The sequence below is a fragment of the Heteronotia binoei genome, chromosome 21, assembly GCF_032191835.1.
Source record: "Heteronotia binoei isolate CCM8104 ecotype False Entrance Well chromosome 21, APGP_CSIRO_Hbin_v1, whole genome shotgun sequence".
Lineage (NCBI taxonomy): Eukaryota > Metazoa > Chordata > Lepidosauria > Squamata > Gekkonidae > Heteronotia > Heteronotia binoei.
The window spans coordinates 14,064,428-14,084,124 of record NC_083243.1 but is presented as its reverse complement, the minus strand read 5'-3'; the positions used below and the strand labels follow the sequence as shown (position 1 = coordinate 14,084,124).

Sequence of the window (19,697 nt, the reverse complement as noted above, 5' to 3'; positions counted from 1 at the left end):
TGTTGGCATTAGAGGAAGCGAAAGTATAGCTCGTTGTGTCAGGGCTGTTATTTTGCTTTATACCACGTTTAATGTTTTCATATTCACTGTGGCACCAAAAGTGTTTACAACCCACTTGTTTCTTCTTATAATAAACCTGTTGTTGTTGTACTGTCTGGCTCCTCACGTCTCTTCGGTCACGGATAGAAGGTGTTTTGTTAAAAAAAGGAGACATAGGTTGGGTGGGGGCTCCAGACAGACCCTTACCAGAGGAGTGGCAGCCAGTAGAAGGCCTTTCCTGGTCCCCTGTTTGCAATGGCAGGTGTGAACCTGGTTCTCCCAGGCTGAGGCTCTCTCTGCTGTGCCATGCTAACTCACCCTGGCTATGGAACCGTGACCCTATGGCTTTCTCATTCTGTCCCAGGACCTAAAGGATCAGAACACAAGTTTGCAGTTGGAAATTCAGAAGCTGCACGCTGCCATGTCGGAGCAGGTAGGCACATCCCTGTGGTTCAGAAGTTAAAATAAAGGCGCAAATCTGGCTTGAGCAAAAAGTGATGGTATCGCTTTACTCTGCTCTGGTAAGACCTCACCTGGAGTACTGTGTTCAGTTTCGGGCTCCACATTTTAAGAAGGAGTTAGACAAGCTGGGACAGGTTCACAGGAGGGCGATGAAGATGGTGAGGGGTCTGGAGACCAAGTCCTATGAGGAAAGGTTGAATGAGCTGGGCGTGTTTAGCCTGGAGAGGAGGCAGCTGAGAGGTGATACAATCACCATCTTCAAGTGCTTGAAGGGCTGTCATCTAGAGGATGGGGTGGAATTGTTTTCTGTGGTCCCAGAAGGTAGGACCAGAACGAATGGCTTGAAATTAAATCAAAAGAGTTTCCAGCTCAACATTAGGAAGAACTTCCTGACAGTTAGAGTGGTTCCTCAGTGGAACAGGCTTCTTTGGGAGGTGGTCACTGGAGATATGCTCGGCTATGCGGATTTTTGAAAGGGCTGCCTTAGCAGCAGCTGCCCCCGCAGCACAAGGATTTTGTGGCTGCGCCTGCCGTGTTGTATCGAAATCCGAAAGATGCCCACAGACTCATAAAGGTCGGGGTGCGCCTGCCCTTGTGGGCCTATCCCAGCCTTCACGTTTGCCTGCTTGGTGGCCTGATGGAAGCGCTCATGGTCTGACGACAGAGGCAGGCTCCTTGGTCACACCATTGCGCCCGTCTGCTCCAGATGGCGGCCGGGTATTAGCCCCTCTGAGCTCACGCAGCCTGACCCAGAAATGGATGTTTTGATGCAGCGGAGGCTAGGAAACGGGAACAACAAAGCTCTAGAATTATTGCTGCAGTGACCCAGTTTGATGGACGGTGTGGAGTTGTTTTCTGTGGCCCCAGAAGGCAGGACTAGAACCAGTGGGTTGAAATGAAACCAAAAGTGTTTCCGGCTCAACATTAGGAAGAACTTCCTGACCGTTAGAGCGGTTCCTCAGTGGAACAGGCTTCCTTAAGAGGTGGTGGGCTCTCCTTCCTTGGAGGTTTTGAAACAGGCTAGAGGGTCATCTGACAGCAATGAAGATCCTGTGAACTTAGGGGGAGGCGTTTGTGAGTTTAGAGCGGTTCCTCAGTGGAACAGGCTTCCTCGGGAGGTGGTGGGCTCTCCTTCCTTGGAGGTTTTGAAACAAAGGCTAGATGGCCATCTGACAGCAATGAGGATCCTGTGAATTTAGGGGGAGGTGTTTGTGAGTTTAGAGGGGTTCCTCAGTGGAACAGGCTTCCTCAGGAGGTGGTGGGCTCTCCTTCCTTGGAGGTTTTGAAACAGAGGCTATATGGCCATCTGACAGCAATGTGGATCCTGTGAATTAGGCACATCATGAGAAGGAGGGCAGGAAGGCTTGCATCAGTGCTTTGTTATTGTGGCCCTTTTTTACACACCCAGGAAAATGCTGATCACCACTTTGAGGTTATGCAGCAATTTTTCTCCAAGCCAGTTCGGGCAGGGATCCTGGAGGTTTTTGCCATCTTCTGGGCATGGATCAGGGGTCACTGGGGGTGTGGGAGGTATTTGTGAACTTTCTGCATTGTGCAGGAGGTTGGACTAGAGGTTCATGGAGGTCCCTATGATTCTACGACAGGGTTGTGGCAGGAGCAGGTGGCTCTTCATCCAGCTCCACCGCTTTGGATTGTCTCAGCTCCTCTCCTGCCTTCTAAGATTAGCATTAAGCTTTGGGATGCCGTGCGTCCGCAGCTAAATCTGACCAGGAACATCATAGGCTGTAACCACATCCACTAAGTAATGCACTTTCAATCTACCTCCAATGCACTTTCCAACTGGATTTTGCTGTGCGAACTGGCCAAATCCAGTTGGAAAGTGCATTGAAAGTGGATTGAAAGTGCATCATTTAGTGTGTGTGAATCGCAGCCGTGCTGTAATAAATGCACTAGCTTGCAGTTCCTGCTACAAAAAAAGGCCTGCTGATAACTGTGGGATGGATAGACAAGAGGGAGGGGCCGTGGCTCACTGTTAGAGCACCTGACTGGCATGCAGAAGGTCCCTGGTTCAATCTCCGGTATCTCTGGTTAAAAGGGTCAGGCAGTAGGTAATGGGGAAGACCCTTCTGCCTGGAGAGCTGCTACCAGTCTGAATAGACCATACTGAGGCTGATAGACCAAGGGTCTGATTCAGAATAAGGCAGCTTCATGGGTTCAGAAGAAGCAGAAGTGGTCCGAATATCTCAGCATCATACCAGAACAGTGCCTCTGGGGTCTAGTTGAGGCTCTACATTAGGAAGAACTTCCTGACCGTTAGAGTGGTTCCTCAGTGGAACAGGCTTCCTCAGGAGGTGGTGGGCTCTCCTTTCTTGGGGGGTTTTAAACAGAGGCTAGAGGGCCATCTGACAGCAATGAAGATCCTGTGAATTTAGGGGGAGGTGTTTGTGAGTTTAGAGCGGTTCCTCAGTGGAACAGGCTCCCTCGGGAGGTGGTGGGCTCTCCTTCCTTGGAGGTTTTCAAACAGAGGCTAGAGGGCCATCTGACAGCAATGAAGATCCTGTGAATTTAGGGGGAGGCGTTTGTGAGTTTAGAGCGGTTCCTCAGTGGAACAGGCTCCCTCGGGAGGTGGTGGGCTCTTCTTCCTTGGAGGTTTTCAAACAGAGGCTAGATGGCCATCTGACAGCAATGAAGATTCTGTGAATTTAGGGGGAGGCGTTTGTGAGTTTAGAGCGGTTCCTCAGTGGAACAGGCTCCCTCGGGAGGTGGTGGGCTCTCCTTCCTTGGAGGTTTTCAAACAGAGGCTAGATGGCCATCTGACAGCAATGAAGATTCTGTGAATTTAGGGGGAGGTATTTGTGAGTTTAGAGCGGTTCCTCAGTGGAACAGGCTCCCTCGGGAGGTGGTGGGCTCTCCTTCCTTGGAGGTTTTCAAACAGAGGCTAGATGGCCATCTGACAGCAATGCAGATCCTGTGAATTTAGGGGGAGGAGTTTGTGAGTTTAGAGCAGTTCCTCAGTGGAACAGGCTTCCTCGGGAGGTGGTGGGCTCTCCTTCCTTGGAGGTTTTCAAACAGAGGCTAGATGGCCATCTGACAGCAATGCAGATCCTGTGAATTTAGGGGGAGGAGTTTGTGAGTTTAGAGCGGTTCCTCAGTGGAACAGGCTCCCTCGGGAGGTGGTGGGCTCTCCTTCCTTGGAGGTTTTTAAACAGAGGCTAGATGGCCATCTGACAGTGATGAGGATCCTGTGAATTTAGGGGGAGGTATCTGTGAGTTTAGAGTGGTTCCTCAGTGGAAGAGGCTTCCTCGGGAGGTGGTGGGCTCTCCTTCCTTGGAGGTTTTCAAACAGAGGCTAGATGGCCATCTGACAGCAATGCAGATCCTGTGAATTTAGGGGGAGGAGTTTGTGAGTTTAGAGCGGTTCCTCAGTGGAACAGGCTCCCTCGGGAGGTGGTGGGCTCTCCTTCCTTGGAGGTTTTTAAACAGAGGCTAGATGGCCATCTGACAGTGATGAGGATCCTGTGAAATTAGGGGGAGGTGTTTGTGAGTTTCCTGCACTGTGCAGGGGGTTGGAATAGATGACCCTGGCGGTCCCTGCCAACTCTATGATTCTACGAAATGCAAGGCGCTGGATTCGAAGCAGGCAGGCATTCAGCTAAAGCAGCAGAGGAATCATTTTTTCTTTCTCTTTTCAGGCTAATACGGAATTGTTGGAGCAAATGGAAAGAAGGTAAGGGTTGAGGGAGCGGGTGCCGATTTGAGCAAAACTGCGTGCAACATTTAAAGTAGAACTTACATTTTATTTTTTTTTATTTGGTTGATTTATATTCCGCCCTTTCCCAAACCGGCTCAGGGCAGATCACAGTCGTGGTAAAAAAATACAACAACATATATGAACATATGAAGCTGCCTTCTACTGAATCAGACCCTCCTGGGTCCGTCAAAGTCAGTCTTGTCTACTCAGTCTGACAGAGGCTCTCCACGGTCTCAAGCTGAGGTTTTTCACGCCTACTTGCCTGGACCCTTTTTAGTTGGAGATGCCAGGGATTGAACTTGGGACCTTCTGCTTACCAAGCAGATGCTCTACCACTGAGCCACCGTTCCTCCCCCTGAGTTTAATAATGCATGAATAAAGCATAACTCAAAAAATATACACAGGCAGGCACATATTTCAGACGAAAACATAATTTTTCGGCTCATTGTGGCTTTTCAGCCCATTGTGGGGGAGGGCAATAGATGGTACAGAGAGTGGAACGAGAGGACGTCCATTTACCTCAACCAAAGGTCTAGCGAAACAGCTCCGTCTTGCAGGCCCTACGGAACAGAAGCAAATCTGCTAGGGCCCGGATCTCCACAGGGAGCTGGTTCCGGATCTCCACAGGGAGCTGGTTCCGGATCTCCACAAGGAGCTAGTTCCGGATCTCCACGGGGAGCTGATTCCGGATCTCCACAGGGAGCTGATTCCGGATCTCCACAGGGAGCTGGTTCCGGATCTCCATGGGAGCTGGTTCCAGATCTCCACAGGAGCTGGTTCCGGATCTCCACGAGAGTTGATTCCGGATCTCCACAGGGAGCTGGTTCCGGATCTCCACAGGGAACTGGTTCCAGATCTCCACAGGGAACTGGTTCTGGATCTCCATGGGAGCTGGTTCCAGATCTCCACAGGGAGCTGGTTCCAGATCTCCACGGGAGCTGATTCCGGATCTCCACAGGGAGCTGATTCCGGATCTCCACAGGGAGCTGGTTCCAGATCTCCACAGGGAGCTGGTTCCGGCTCTCCACAGGGAGCTGAAAAAGCCCTGGCCCTGGTCGAGGCAAGCCAGACGTCCCTTGGGCCAGGGGTGGCCAGAAGGTGCTGAGCTTTTTCTCTGAGCCTTCTTAACCCTGAACCTGTACAGGTGTGTTCCCGTAGTAAACGTCGCTGAGTATAGCAACACTTAACTCGCAATAGAGACTAGGACTTCTTGGTTTTTTTGAGCAGGAACGCAGTTCCGGCTTCCTCGGTGCCAGGAGTGTGTGGCCCAACATGCAAATAGGTTTCTGCTGGGCATTTTCTACCAAAAAAAAAAAAAGCTCTGTGTGAAACAATGGTGATGTCAGGGGTGTGTGGCCTTATGCAGATGAATTCCTGATGGGCTTTTCCTACCACCAATCAGATCTCCAATGGTTACTCAGAGTCCTGCAGGGCAAAACACTTGGACAGCCCCAGGAAAGGCATTGGTGGATTATGACTTTTGATAACTAGTCCTGCTGCTCTGGTGTGCAGCCCTCATGGGTTTTCCCGTGTTTTGTGCAGGATTAAGTAGGGCTTGGGAGGAGGCCTCATTCCCCCTTCCTCCCCTTCTTCCCTGTGTTTCTCTAGTGGTCTTTGCATCCCTCTCACTCCCTCCTTTCAACCACTTTATCCCTCCCCCCCCAATTACTCCTGGCAGCCTTTGCTTTTCCCCACCTCTCCGATACACCCTTTCCTCCTTGACCTTACCTTTTCTTTCCCTTGCTTTATCAATGCCTTCCCCTTCTGTTTCTCTCTTTCCACCCCATCCCACCACTAATGGATAAAAGTATTTAAAAGACAATGAAATATTTTAATTTACTTGGTTTTATAATTAGAAATAAGAGCCCCGTGGCACAGAGTGGTAAAGCTGCAGTACTGCAGTCGGAGTCCTCTGCTCACGACCTAAGTTTGATCCCAGCAGAAGCTGGTTCAGGTAGCCGGCTCCAGGTTGACTCAGCCTTCCATCCTTCCGAGGTCGGTTAAATAAGTACCCAGCTTGCTGTGGGCGGGGGGAGTGTAGAGGACTGGGGAAGGCAATGGCAAACCACCCCGTAAAAAGTCTGCCGTGAAAACATTGTGAAAGCGACGTCACCCCAGAGTCGAAAACGACTGGTGCTTGCACAGGGGACTACCTTTACAATTAGAAATGGAAATTGAAATGTATAATGTTTTATAAGAAGATGAAGATATTGGATTTATATCCCACCCACCACTCTGAATCTCAGAGTTTCAGAGCAGCTCACAATCTCCTTTATCTTCCTCCCCCATAATAGACACCCTGTGAGGTGGGTGGGACTGCGAGAGCTCTCACAGCAGCTGCCCTTTCAAGGACAGTTCTGTGAGAGCTCTGGCTGACCCAAGGCCGTTCCAGCAGCTGCAAGTGGAGGAGTGGGGAATCAAACCCAGTTCTCCCAGATAAGAGTCCGTGCACTTAACCACTTTTTATACTGTGCCCAAGGTGAATTGTATACCTTGGGTTTTTTTTAAGACCACTTTACTTATTTTTCTTTCTTTTTTGAATGGGTCTCTGAACATATTAAACTTGACTAATTAAAACAAATATGTAAATAAGTTCCTGCTGGACTTTTCCTACATAAAAAAAGCCCTGATAGAGACCATCAAGATTTTCTAGGGGAGAAGCTTTTAAGAGTTAAAAAGTTCCCTTCATCAGATCAGATTCAAGCTTTACTGGTCTCGGAGTTTGCTGTCCAGCTCAGGTCTTACCCTTCCCCTGCAGGGCAACGCAGCGGCCCGCCTGAAACTTACTCCCAAATAAGTACAAACACTGTATTCCAAGCTAACTTTGCTATCAAATAAGCATGTTTCTCCCCCCCCTCCCCCCAGCATCACAGACAAGGATGAAAAAATCAAAACGGTTGAAGAACTCCTTGAAACGGGGCTCATAGAGATGGCAAACAAGGAGGAGGAGCTGAAGGTAACCTCTCGAAATAACTTGCGCCCGCGTGGCACAGACTATGTGTGCATTCCGATTCGTCAATGGTGAAAATGTTTTCTTCTTGAAAGGCGTTAAGGGCGGAAAACTCATCCTTGAAGAGCGAGGTGACAGGTCTGCAGAGGGCGCAAGCGGAACAGGTAAGTTGCTGTATTTCAGGGAGGTCTTTGGATTGGTCCCTGCCGGTGGTAAACTGCTGTAGAAATCGTCGAACTGAGGTGCTTTCACGCACGCTAACTAATGAACTTTCAGTCCACTTGCTAAATAACGCACTTTTAAATAATGTACTTTTGGTGCACTTTGCAACTGAATTTTACTGTGTGAGATGCCAGAATCCACTTGTAAACAGTTGCTAAAGCGCGTTGAAAGTCAATTGAAAGTGCATGTGCGAAAGTGCCAAGGTTTGGTTTTTACTATTATAGCGTTGTCTTTTCAGTTTGGTGTAGTGGTTAAGTGTGTGTTTGGTGTAGTGGTCAAGTGTGCGGACTCTTATCTGGGAGAACCGGGTTTGATTCCCCACTCCTCCACTCACACCTGCTGAAATGGCCTTGGGTCAGCCATAGCTCTGGCAGAGGTTGTCCTTGAAAGGGCAGCTGCTGTGAGAGCCCTCTCAGCCCCACCCACCTCACAGGGTGTCTGTTGTGGGGGAGGAAGGTAAAGGAGATTGTGAGCCGCTCTGAGACTCTTCGGAGTGGAGGGCGGGATATAAATCCAATTTCTTCTTCTTCTTCTTCTTCTTCTTCTTCTTCTTCTTCTTCTTCTTCTTCTTCTTCTTCTTCTTCTTCTTCTTCTTCTTCTTCTTCTTCTTCTTCTTCTTCTTCTTCTTCTCCTCTGGTAGTCACATTTGTGGCATGACCTCGTTGGTCCATTCTGTGCTGGATTTCTTTTGCTATGTGTGTGTGATTGTGTCAGTCCATTTAAAATCATCTTTTATCTTTCTTCGTAGCTGAAGTTCTTGAGATGGTTCAAAATTCCCATCTCAAGGGAATACAGTACAAGGGGGCTGGATCCAAATGTCATTTTTCCACCATCAGAAGACATTTCAGTCACTGGATGGAATTTATTCCACCTCCCCCATTTCCATTGCAGCCCACTGGCCGCCTTGAGGGTCCCATTACTACTACTGAGGAAGGGCACGCAGAGGGAAGGAGGGAGAGATGGGAAGAAAGCAACTTTAATTTAAAAGGCATTCTCCCCGCTGGTTTGGCTTGGAGAAGTGTTTTGAAGAGAGAAAGGTCTTCTCCAAGCTGGCCGACGAGGTGGTGGGGGCTTCGAGAGCCACACAGTTTGGCCACCCCTGATATAGAGGATGGTAAAGAATTGTGTTCTGTTGCCCCAGAAAGTCAGACCAGAACCAGTGGGTTGAAAATTAAATCAGAAAAGAGTTTTCCTCAGTGGAACGGGTGAGGTGGTGGGCTCTCCTTCCTTGGAGGTTTTGAAGCAGAGGCTGGATGGCCACCTGACAGCCATATTGATTCTGTGAACTTCATCCGATCATGAGAACGTGGGCAGGAAGGGCTGCATCAGTGCCTGGTTCTCATGGCCCTTTCTTTATATGCCCAGGGAAATACAGTTCGCCACCTTGTGGTCAAGAAGCAATTTTCCTTCAGGCCACTTTGACCAGGGATCCTGGAGGGTTTTAAGAACATAAGAGAAGCCATGTTGGATCAGGCCACTGGCCCATCCAGTCCAACGCTCTGTGTCTAAGCTGCAGAGTCTTGTGAGCAAAAAATCTACTTTGTGAGCTACTGGCATTAAAGTTGTGTGCTACTGCATAAATTAGTGTGCTCTGGGGTCGTCCTTCCTGAGCTAGGACAAAAATGTGTGAGCTGGAGCCTAAAAATCTGTGAGCTATCTCACACTAACTCACCTTAGAGGGAACAATGGTTGAGATTAAATCAAAAGAGTGTTTTGCTCAACATGAGGAAGAACCTCCTGACCGTTAAGAGTGCTTCCTCAGTGGAACTGGCTTCCTTGGGAGGTGGTGGGCTCTCTTTCCTTGGAGGTTTTTAAGCAGAGGCTAGATGGCCCTCTGACAGCGATGAAGATCCTGTGAATTTAGGGGGAGGTATCTGTGAGTTTAGAGCGATTCCTCAGGGGAACAGGCTTCCTCGGGAGGTGGTGGGCTCTCCTTAGAGGTTTTCAAACAGAGGCTAGAGGGCCATCTGACAGCAATGAAGATCCTATGAATTTAGGGGGAGGTGTTTGTGAGTTTCCTGCATTGTGCAGGGGGTTGGACTAGATGACCTGGGAGGTCCCTTCCAACTCTATGATTCTATGATTCTAAGGACCAAGAACTGTCAAGATTAAATAATTCCTTTTTTATGGCCCTTGCCAGACAATCCTTTCCCTCTAACTATAATCTGTTTTCCATCTTCTTTTCCCCAAGGGTTCCTTTGCATCGTTAGTGGAAGAATTACAAAAAGTGTAAGTACCAGCCTGATATTTTTTTCTGCTTCCATTTTAACTTGCTTTCCACCTTGCCCTAAATGAGTTATGGCAGCAGTTCAGATCTTCATTTACCTTTGAAGCCTGCATGTGCTGTGCGCAATTGGAGGATTCTCGTCAAGTGTCTAGACAGCCATGTATATCCCCTGCCTCAGAAGTTCCATTTCAGAAGCAGCCAGTTGAAGCTGTTTTTTTTTTTAATTTTATTTAAAAGCATTTTTAGCCACCTTGCTTCCTGACAGAACTTCTGACAGGCAACTTACGATTTGATGAAATAGATAATATTTGACATAAAAGATCCAAATTTTAAAATCTCACTTTGGGATTGCTGCCAACTTAGAAACATAAAAGAAGCCATGTTGGATCAGGCCAATGGTCCATCCAGTCCAACACTCGGTGTCACACATAAGAACATAAGAGAAGCCATGTTGGACCAGCCCAATGGCCCATCCAGTCCAACACTCTGTGTCACACATAAGAACATAAGAGAAGTCATGCTGGATCAGGCCAATGGCCCACCCAGTCCAACACCCTGTGTCACACTTAGGAACATAAGAGAAGCTATGTTGGATCAGGCCAATGGACCATCCAGTCCAACACTCTGTCACACTTAAGAACATAAGAGAAGCCATGTTGGATCAGGCCAATGGCCCATTCAGTCCAACACTCTGTGTCACACATAAGAACATAAGAGAAGCCGTGTTGGATCAGACCAATGGCCCATTCAGTCCAACACTCTGTGTCACACTTAAGAACATAAGAGAAGCCATATTGGATCAGGCCAATGGCCCATCCAGTCCAACACTCCGTGTCACACTTAAGAACATAAGAGAAGCCATGTTGCGTCAGGCCAGTGGCCCATCCAGTCCAACACTCTGTGTCACACATAAGAACATAAGAGAAGCCATGCTGGGTCAGGCCCAGTCCAACCCTCTGTGTCACACATAAGATAAGCCATGCTGGGTCAGGCCAATGGCCCATCCAGTCCAACACTCTGTGTCACACATAAGAACATAAGAGAAGCCATGTTGGGTCAGGCCAATGGCCCATCCAGTCCAACCCTCTGTGTCACACATAAGAACATAAGAAAAGTCATGTTGGATCAGGCCAATGGCCCATCCAGTCCAACCCTCAGTGTCACACATAAGAACATAAGAGAAGCCATGTTGGATCAGGCGAATGGCCCATCTAGTCCAACACACTGTCACACATTAGAACATAAGAGAAGCCATGTTGGATCAGTGGCCCATTCAATCCAACACTCTGTGTCACACTTAAGAACATAAGAGAAGCCATGTTGGATCAGGCCAATGGCCCATCCAGTCCAGCACTCTGTCACACAGTGGCCAAAGCCCAGGTGCCATCAGAAGAAGAAAAAGACCATAGATTTATACCCTGCCCTTCTCTCTGAATCAGAGTCTCAGAGCAGCTTACAACCTCTTTTATCTTCTCCCACAACAGACACCCTGTGAGGTAGGTGGGGCTGAGAGGACTCTCAGAGAAGCTGCCCTCTCAAGGTCCACCAGTGGGGCCAGGACACTAGAAGCCCTACCACCGTTGCCCCCCCTAGCACCAAGAATACAGAGTATCACTTACCCCAGACAGATGGTTCCATCTATACCTTGTGGCCCTATATTTATCCAGTTCCCTCATAAGAACATAAGAGAAGCCATCTTGAATCAGGCCAGTTGCCCATACAGTCCAACATTCTGTGTCACAAAGAGACCAAAAAACCAGGTGGCATCAGGAAGTCCATCAGGAAGTACAGCCAGAACTCCAGAAAGCATCCTACTGTTGCCCCTAAAGCACCAAGAATACAGAGCATCACTGCCCCAGACAGAGTTCCAACCATAAGCTGTGGCTAATAGCCACTGATGGACACCTGCTCCATATTTTTATCCAATCCCCTCTTGAAGCCGTCTATGCTTGTAGCCACCGCCACCACCTGTGGCAGTGAATTCCATGTGTTAATCACACTTTTGGTGAAGGAGTATTTCTGTTTATCTGTTCTAACCCGACTGCTCAGCAATTTCATTGAGTGCCCACAGTTCTTATATTGTGAGAAAGGGAGAAAAGTCCTTCTTTCTCTACCTTCTCTATCCCAAGCATAAACTTGTAAACCTCTATCATGTCACCCCTCAGTCGACGTTTCTCCAAGCTAAGAACCCCAAGCATTTTCATCTTTCTTCATAACCTTTCTTCATCTTTCCCCCTCAGAATCAGCGAAAAGGACGGGAAGATAAAGTCTGTGGAGGACCTGCTTCAGGCCGAAGTCCTGAAAGTGACGGCCAAGGAAAAGACAGTCCAGGTGGGCCTTTGGTTTCCCTGCGTGCGGCACGTCTTCCTTCTGTGTGACATTAACGGGGCATCTCTTGCGCATTGTGACCAAGCGTTGTCATCCATTTTGTTTTTTCTCACCGTGTGGGCGGGTTGTTGTCATCTCCATTGTCCAACCATTGTCTGTTTTGTCCTTGAAAAGGTCTTGGCACAGGAAGTAGAGGCTCTGAAAGAAGATGTAGGGAAGGCCCAGCTTGAGAAGGACGCTCAGGTAAAGCAGGCCAACCGCCGTTAGGACGTTCGCAGGGGGCAGTTGGGCTCAGCGTCACTGTGCTTCACTGTGCTGTCCTGCTTCTCCAATGGGAGGGCTCTGGATAAGAGAGAGGGGACCTTTTTTAAAAAAAACAAACAATAAATTGTATCGAAGAACTAGCTACCAGGTACAATAGCATTAAAGTTCAACACTGAACATATAAGGAAGAAAAATACAGACGCCTCACGAAGTACAGTACTGAACAATAAAACATAAAACAGTATTACTGGATATAAACAAAAAAAAAATCCTTACTGAAGGAAAGGAGGTACCAAATATTAACCAAACACACACTGTACAGACATAATAATGTATATCAATAGAAAACAATAATGAGTTAAATAATCAGGAAGAGAAGAAAGTAGGAGTAGTGATCCAAAAAAAAAAAAATCTGTCAGTGAATAGCTAGTAAAGTCAGGTATTCCTCTTGTGGGAGAGTAGAGGTTATGGAAGAGGAACCTAGATTCCACTGTAAAAAGGGTTCCCATCTATGAAGGAGAAGAAGAAGAATTGCAGATTTATACCTCGCCCTTCTCTCAGAGACTCACAGCGGCTTACAATCTCCTCTCCCTTCCTCCCCCACAACAGACACCCTGTGAGGTGGGTGGGGCTGAGAGGGCTTTCACAGCAGCTGCCCTTTCAAGGACAGAGTCTCAGAGCGGCCTACAATCTCCTTTCCCTTCCTCCCCCACAACAGACACCCTGTGAGGTGGGTGGGGCTGAGAGGGCTCTCACAGCAGCTCCCCTTTCAAGGACAGAGTCTCAGAGCGGCCTACAATCTCCTCTCCCTTCCTCTCCCACAACAGATACCCTATGAGGTGGGTGGGGCTGAGAGTGCTCTCTCAGAAGCTGCCCTTTCAAGGACAGAGTCTCAGAGCGGCCTACAATCTCCTTTCCCTTCCTCCCCCACAACAGACACCCCACCCTGTGAGGTGGGTGGGGCTGAGAGGGCTCTCACAGCAGCTCCCCTTTCAAGGACAGAGTCTCAGAGCGGCCTACAATCTCCTCTCCCTTCCTCTCCCACAACAGACACCCTGTGAGGTGGGTGGGGCTGAGAGGGCTCTCACAGCAGCTGCCCTTTCAAGGACAGAGTCTCAGAGCGGCCTACAATCTCCTTTCCCTTCCTCCCCCACAACAGACACCCTGTGAGGTGGGTGGGGCTGAGAAGGCTCTCACAGCAGCTGCCCTTTCAAGGACAGAGTCTCACAGCGGCCTACAATCTCCTCTCCCTCTCCCACAATAGACACCCTGTGAGGTGGGTGGGGCTGAGAGGGCTCTCACAGCAGCTGCCCTTTCAAGGACAGAGTCTCAGAGCAGCCTACAATCTCCTTTCCCTTCCTCCCCCACAACAGACACCCTGTGAGGTGGGTGGGGCTGAGAGGGCTCTCACAGCAGCTGCCCTTCCAAGGACAGTGTCTCAGAGCGGCTTACAATCTCCTCTCCCTTCCTCCCCCACAACAGACACCCTGTGAGGCGGGTGGGGCTGAGAGGGCTCTCACAGCAGCTGCCCTTTCAAGGACAGAGTCTCAGAGCGGCCTACAATCTCCTTTCCCTTCCTCCCCCACAACAGACACCCTGTGAGGTGGGTGGGGCTGAGAGGGCGCTCCCAGCAGCTGCCGTTTCAAGGACAGAGTCTCAGTGCAGCTTACAATCTCCTCTCCCTTCCTCTCCCACAACAGACACCCTGTGAGGTGGGTGGGGCTGGAGAGGGCTCTCACAACAGCTGCCCTTTCAAGGACAACCTCTGCCAGAGCTATGGCTGACCCAGGGTCATTCCAGCAGGTGCAAGTGGAGGGGTGGGGAATCAAACCTGGTTCTCCCACGCACTTAACCACTACACCAAACTGGCTCTCTGGAGAGAGGCATTAGACCATTTTCTCTTGCGTTCCCATTGAATAAAAAGTAAAAGATAGTCCCCTGTGCAAACACCGTCATCACCAGTGTTCCCTCTAAATTTAGTTTAGTTTAGTTGATTTATATCCCACGCTCCCCGCCGAAGCAGGCTCAGGGCAGCTTACAAAACATAATAGAATAATGACAGAGGCAGTTAAATTAAACATTAACATCAACAGTTTAAAACAGTTTAAACAATTTGGTGCTAATTCCGTATGATTTAAGGATGGCATTCGGTGTTCTTGGACATCCAATTGGATCTAATATCGCGCTGGTGGTCGTCATTCAGTTAAAAACTAACTGAAACAATGTTAGAACAAAACAGGAGTCAAGTGGCACCTTTAAGACCAACTTAGTTTTATTCAGAACGCAAGTTTTCGTGTGCTCTCTAAGCACACTTCATCAGACGAGGAATCCGGTACAGCGAGCAAAGCCACACATAGCCGGCAGTCAGTGGCTCAGAATGCAAACTGGTACAAATTTAAGATCCAATGACAGGATAGTAAAATTATCTGGTAGGCCAGTGGTTTAGATTCAATATAAAATTCCGTGACAGAATAGTAAAATTAACAAATTGAGCAAACCTTTGATCTGAGTAGCAGGAGCACGCGAAAGCAACAAAACAGTAGTATGTCAAAATGTGAGAGTGTCTGTCAATGACTCTATTGCTATGAACTAAGCCACCTTTAAACATGCAACGTACATATGAACATATATATGAACATATGAAGCTGCCTTATATTGAATCAGACCCTTGGTCCATCAAAGTCAGTATTATCAAAGATTTCAGGTTTTCACGGCTGGTAACATCATTAGGGTTTGTAGAATCTTTCGGGCTCAAGTGCCGTGTTCTACTGGAGAAAGTTTTCCTTCCAGACGTTTCGTTCTCAGCTGCGGAGAACATCCTCAGTGGCGTTGCAGCCGGAGCAGGCTGCTGTGCGTTGAGTGGGGCCAGGACTGCTGGAGAGCTGCTATTTCAGTATTGAAATAGCAGTATTCAGTATTGAATAAAGTCAGTATTGTCTTCTCAGACTGGCAGCGGCTCTCCATGGTCTCAAGCTGAGGATTTTCACGCCTACTTGCCTGGACCCTTTTTGGAGATGCCGGGGATTGAACCTGGGACCTTCTGCTTCCCAAGCAGATGCTCTACCACTGAGCCACCGTCCCTCCCCCAAATGTACGTACAGTACATATAGTTTGTCGTTAGGAGAAAAATACATTAAAATTTAGTGGGAGATGGGTTCAATATATGTAATGGGGTAAGCAACCTATATCCCTGTCTGAGTGTGTCAATACAGCTAAAAGAGAAATACTTTGGATAGTGATGTTCTAGTCCACCTGATTTACTTTTTAACATGTAAGCATCATTCTAGTTTGCCATAGAAAAAAAGAATACAATAAAATAAGGCTCTGAACTGAGTTAGTGGGAGCTAGCTCAAAATTTTTAAGCCTCTGGCCCACACTTTTTTGTCTTCGCTCAGGAAAAACGGCCCCAGAGCACACTAATTTCTGCAGTCGCTCACAGTTTTCATGCCAGTAGCTCACAAAGTAGAATTTCTGCTCACAAGACTCCACATCTTTGAGGGAACTTTGGTCATTACCAACCCATGGGGTGACGTCGCATCATGACGTTTTCTTGGCAGACTTTTTACGGGGTGGTTTGCCGTTGCCTTCCCCCGTCAGCTACACTTTCCCCCCCAGCAAGCTGGGGACTCATTTTACTGACCCTGGAAGGATAGAAGACTTGAGTCAACCTCGAGCCAGCTACCTGAACCCAGCTTTCACCAGGATTGAGCAGAGCTTGGACTGCAGTAGTGCAGCTTTACCACTCTGTGCCATGGGGCCGCTTCCCATTGAGATGGGTGCTATAAAAACCATGAAGCACATCATCTTCTAGCAGCCAGCAGAGCCGGTTTTGGGTTGTACTTGTACCTAACTCAGGATATCAGAAACACAAACTATAAAAACTATACATGCTTACATGTTAAAAACTATAAAAATCAATCGTGATTTGCCCTCACCTGGATACTCCAGGCAAGCCCAATCTCATTAGATTTTGGAAGCTAAGCAGGGCCAGCTCTTGTCTGTATCTGGCTGGGAGACTGCCAAGGAATACCAGGGTTGGAAGGCATAGGCAGGCTCTCAAACCACTTCTCTGAATAGCTTCCATGCCCCAGCAGAAGTCAACATGACTTCCGGGCATGGGGGCACAAACACGTGCACGCACACACACACACACACATACAAAAGGAAAAATCTCCCAAAAAATCTATCATGACTTTCGGAGACTCAGGATGCATATTTGGAGGAACCTGCCTGACCTAGCCTGTCAGTAGCTCTTGGATTTGGGAATGGCAAAACTCGGAATTGTAGTTTGGGCCAAGTCATGTGGCAAATGAGGTACTGAGAGATTTCAGTGTTTTGCGCCCTGAGTTGGGAGAGATTCCCGAGGAACTTTGTGGAAGTTCTTTCCAAGTCAACACCCTCAAGATTGTTTTGGGTGGGTAAGAACATAAGAGAAGCCATGCTGGATCAGGCCAGTGGCCCATCCAGTCTAACACTCTGTGTCACATAAGAACATAAGAGAAGCCCTGTTGGATCAGGCCAATGGCCCATCCAGTCCAACACTCTGTGTCACACAAGAACATAAGAGAAGCCATGTTGGATCAGGCCAATGGCCCATCCAGTCCAACACTCTGTGTCACATAAGAACATAAGAGAAGCCCTATTGGATCAGGCCAATGGCCCATACAATCCAACACTCTGTGTCACACAAGAACATAAGAGAAGCCATGTTGGATCAGGCCAATGGCCCATCTTGTCCAACACTCTGTGTCACACAAGAACATAAGAGAAGCCATGTTGGATCAGGCCAATGGCCCATCCAATCCAACACTCTGTGTCACATAAGAACATAAGAGAAGCCCTGTTGGATCAGGCCAATGGCCCATCCAGTCCAACACTCTGTGTCACACAAGAACATAAGAGAAGCCATGTTGGATCAGGCCAATGGCCCATCCAGTCCAACACTCTGTGTCACATAAGAACATAAGAGAAGCCCTGTTGGATCAGGCCAATGGCCCATCCAATCCAACACTCTGTGTCACATAAGAACATAAGAGAAGCCCTGTTGGATCAGGCCAATGGCCCATCCAATCCAACACTCTGTGTCACATAAAAACATAAGAGAAGCCATGTTGGTTCAGGCCAGTGGCCCATCCAGTCCAACACTCTGTGTCACACATAAGAACATAAGAGAAGCCATGTTGGATCAGGCCAATGGCCCATCCAGTCCAACACTCTGTGTCACACATAAGAACATAAGAGAAGCCATGTTGGATCAGGCCAATGGCCCATCCAGTCCAACACTCTGTGTCACACATAAGAACATAAGAGAAGCCATGTTGGATCAGGCCAGTGGCCCATCCAGTCTAACACTCTGTGTCACATAAGAACATAAGAGAAGCCCTGTTGGATCAGGCCAATGGCCCATCCAATCCAACACTCTGTGTCACATAAGAACATAAGAGAAGCCCTGTTGGATCAGGCCAATGGCCCATCCAGTCCAACACTCTGTGTCACACAAGAACATAAGAGAAGCCATGTTGGATCAGGCCAATGGCCCATCCAGTCCAACACTCTGTGTCACACATAAGAACATAAGAGAAGCCATGTTGGATCAGGCCAATGGCCCATCCAGTCCAACACTCTGTGTCACACATAAGAACATAAGAGAAGCCATGCTGGATCAGGCCAATGGCCCATCCAGTCCAACACTCTGTGTCACATAAGAACGTAAGAGAAGCCATGTTGGATCAGGCCAATGGCCCATCCAGTCCAACACTCTGTGTCACATAAGAACATAAGAGAAGCCATGTTGGATCAGGGCAATGGCCCATCCAGTCCAACACTCTGTGTCACACATAAGAACATAAGAGAAGCCATGTTGGATCAGGCCAATGGCCCATCCAGTCCAACACTCTGTGTCACACATAAGAACATAAGAGAAGCCATGTTGGATCAGGCCAGTGGCCCATCCAGTCCAACACTCTGTGTCACATAAGAACGTAAGAGAAGCCATGTTGGATCAGGCCAATGGCCCATCCAGTCCAACACTCTGTGTCACATAAGAACATAAGAGAAGCCATGTTGGATCAGGGCAATGGCCCATCCAGTCCAACACTCTGTGTCACACATAAGAACATAAGAGGAGCCATGTTGGATCAGGCCAATGGCCCATCCAGTCCAACACTCTGTGTCACATAAGAACATAAGAGAAGCCATGTTGGATCAGGCCAATGGCCCATCCAGTCCAACACTCTGTGTCACACATAAGAACATAACAGAAGCCATGTTGGTTCAGGCCAATGGCCCATCCAGTCCAACCCTCTGTGTCACGCATAAGAACATAAAAGAAGCCATGTTGGATCAGGCCAATGGCCCAACCAGTCCAACACTCTGTGTCACACATAAGAACATAACAGAAGCCATGTTGGTTCAGGCCAATGGCCCATCCAGTCCAACACTCTGTGTCACGCATAAGAACATAAGAGAAGCCATGTTGGATCAGGCCAATGGCCCATCCAGTCCAACACTCTGTGTCACACATAAGAACATAACAGAAGCCATGCTGGATCAGGCCAGTGGCCCATCCAGTCCAACACTCTGTGTCACATAAGAACGTAAGAGAAGCCATGTTGGATCAGGCCAATGGCCCATCCAGTCCAACACTCTGTGTCACATAAGAACATAAGAGAAGCCATGTTGGATCAGGGCAATGGCCCATCCAGTCCAACACTCTGTGTCACACATAAGAACATAAGAGGAGCCATGTTGGATCAGGCCAATGGCCCATCCAGTCCAACACTCTGTGTCACATAAGAACGTAAGAGAAGCCATGTTGGATCAGGCCAATGGCCCATCCAGTCCAACACTCTGTGTCACATAAGAACATAAGAGAAGCCATGTTGGATCAGGGCAATGGCCCATCCAGTCCAACACTCTGTGTCACACATAAGAACATAAGAGGAGCCATGTTGGATCAGGCCAATGGCCCATCCAGTCCAACACTCTGTGTCACATAAGAACATAAGAGAAGCCATGTTGGATCAGGCCAATGGCCCATCCAGTCCAACACTCTGTGTCACACATAAGAACATAACAGAAGCCATGTTGGTTCAGGCCAATGGCCCATCCAGTCCAACCCTCTGTGTCACGCATAAGAACATAAGAGAAGCCATGTTGGATCAGGCCAGTGGCCCATCCAGTCCAACCCTCTGTGTCACGCATAAGAACATAAGAGAAGCCATGTTGGATCAGGCCAATGGCCCAACCAGTGCAATACCCTGTGTCACACAGTGGCCAAAACCCAGGAGCCATCAGGAGGTCCACTAGTAGGACCAGGACACTAGAAGCCCTACTGTGCCGTACTGCTGTACCATCTTACTATACCATCCTGCTGTACTATTGACTAAACATTGTAACTGATTTTATTGTGATTTTATTATTACCTATATTGATGTACTCTGCCCTGAGCCCCTATGGGGGAATAGGCGGAATATAAATAAAATGATAATAGC

General features: G+C 48.3%; 1 protein-coding gene across 1 annotated transcript in view; it reads left to right on the top strand.

The window, feature by feature from the left end:
* The window catches only part of KTN1 (kinectin 1), a 194,224-nt gene that overhangs the window by 121,352 nt on the left and 53,175 nt on the right, over positions 1-19,697 (top strand). The window contains exons 18-24 of the mRNA XM_060263166.1: positions 404-472; positions 4,155-4,189; positions 7,079-7,169; positions 7,259-7,327; positions 9,577-9,614; positions 11,853-11,943; positions 12,115-12,183. Coding sequence (XP_060119149.1) covers positions 404-472; positions 4,155-4,189; positions 7,079-7,169; positions 7,259-7,327; positions 9,577-9,614; positions 11,853-11,943; positions 12,115-12,183 — 462 coding nt within the window. The remainder of the gene's footprint in view (positions 1-403; positions 473-4,154; positions 4,190-7,078; positions 7,170-7,258; positions 7,328-9,576; positions 9,615-11,852; positions 11,944-12,114; positions 12,184-19,697) is intronic.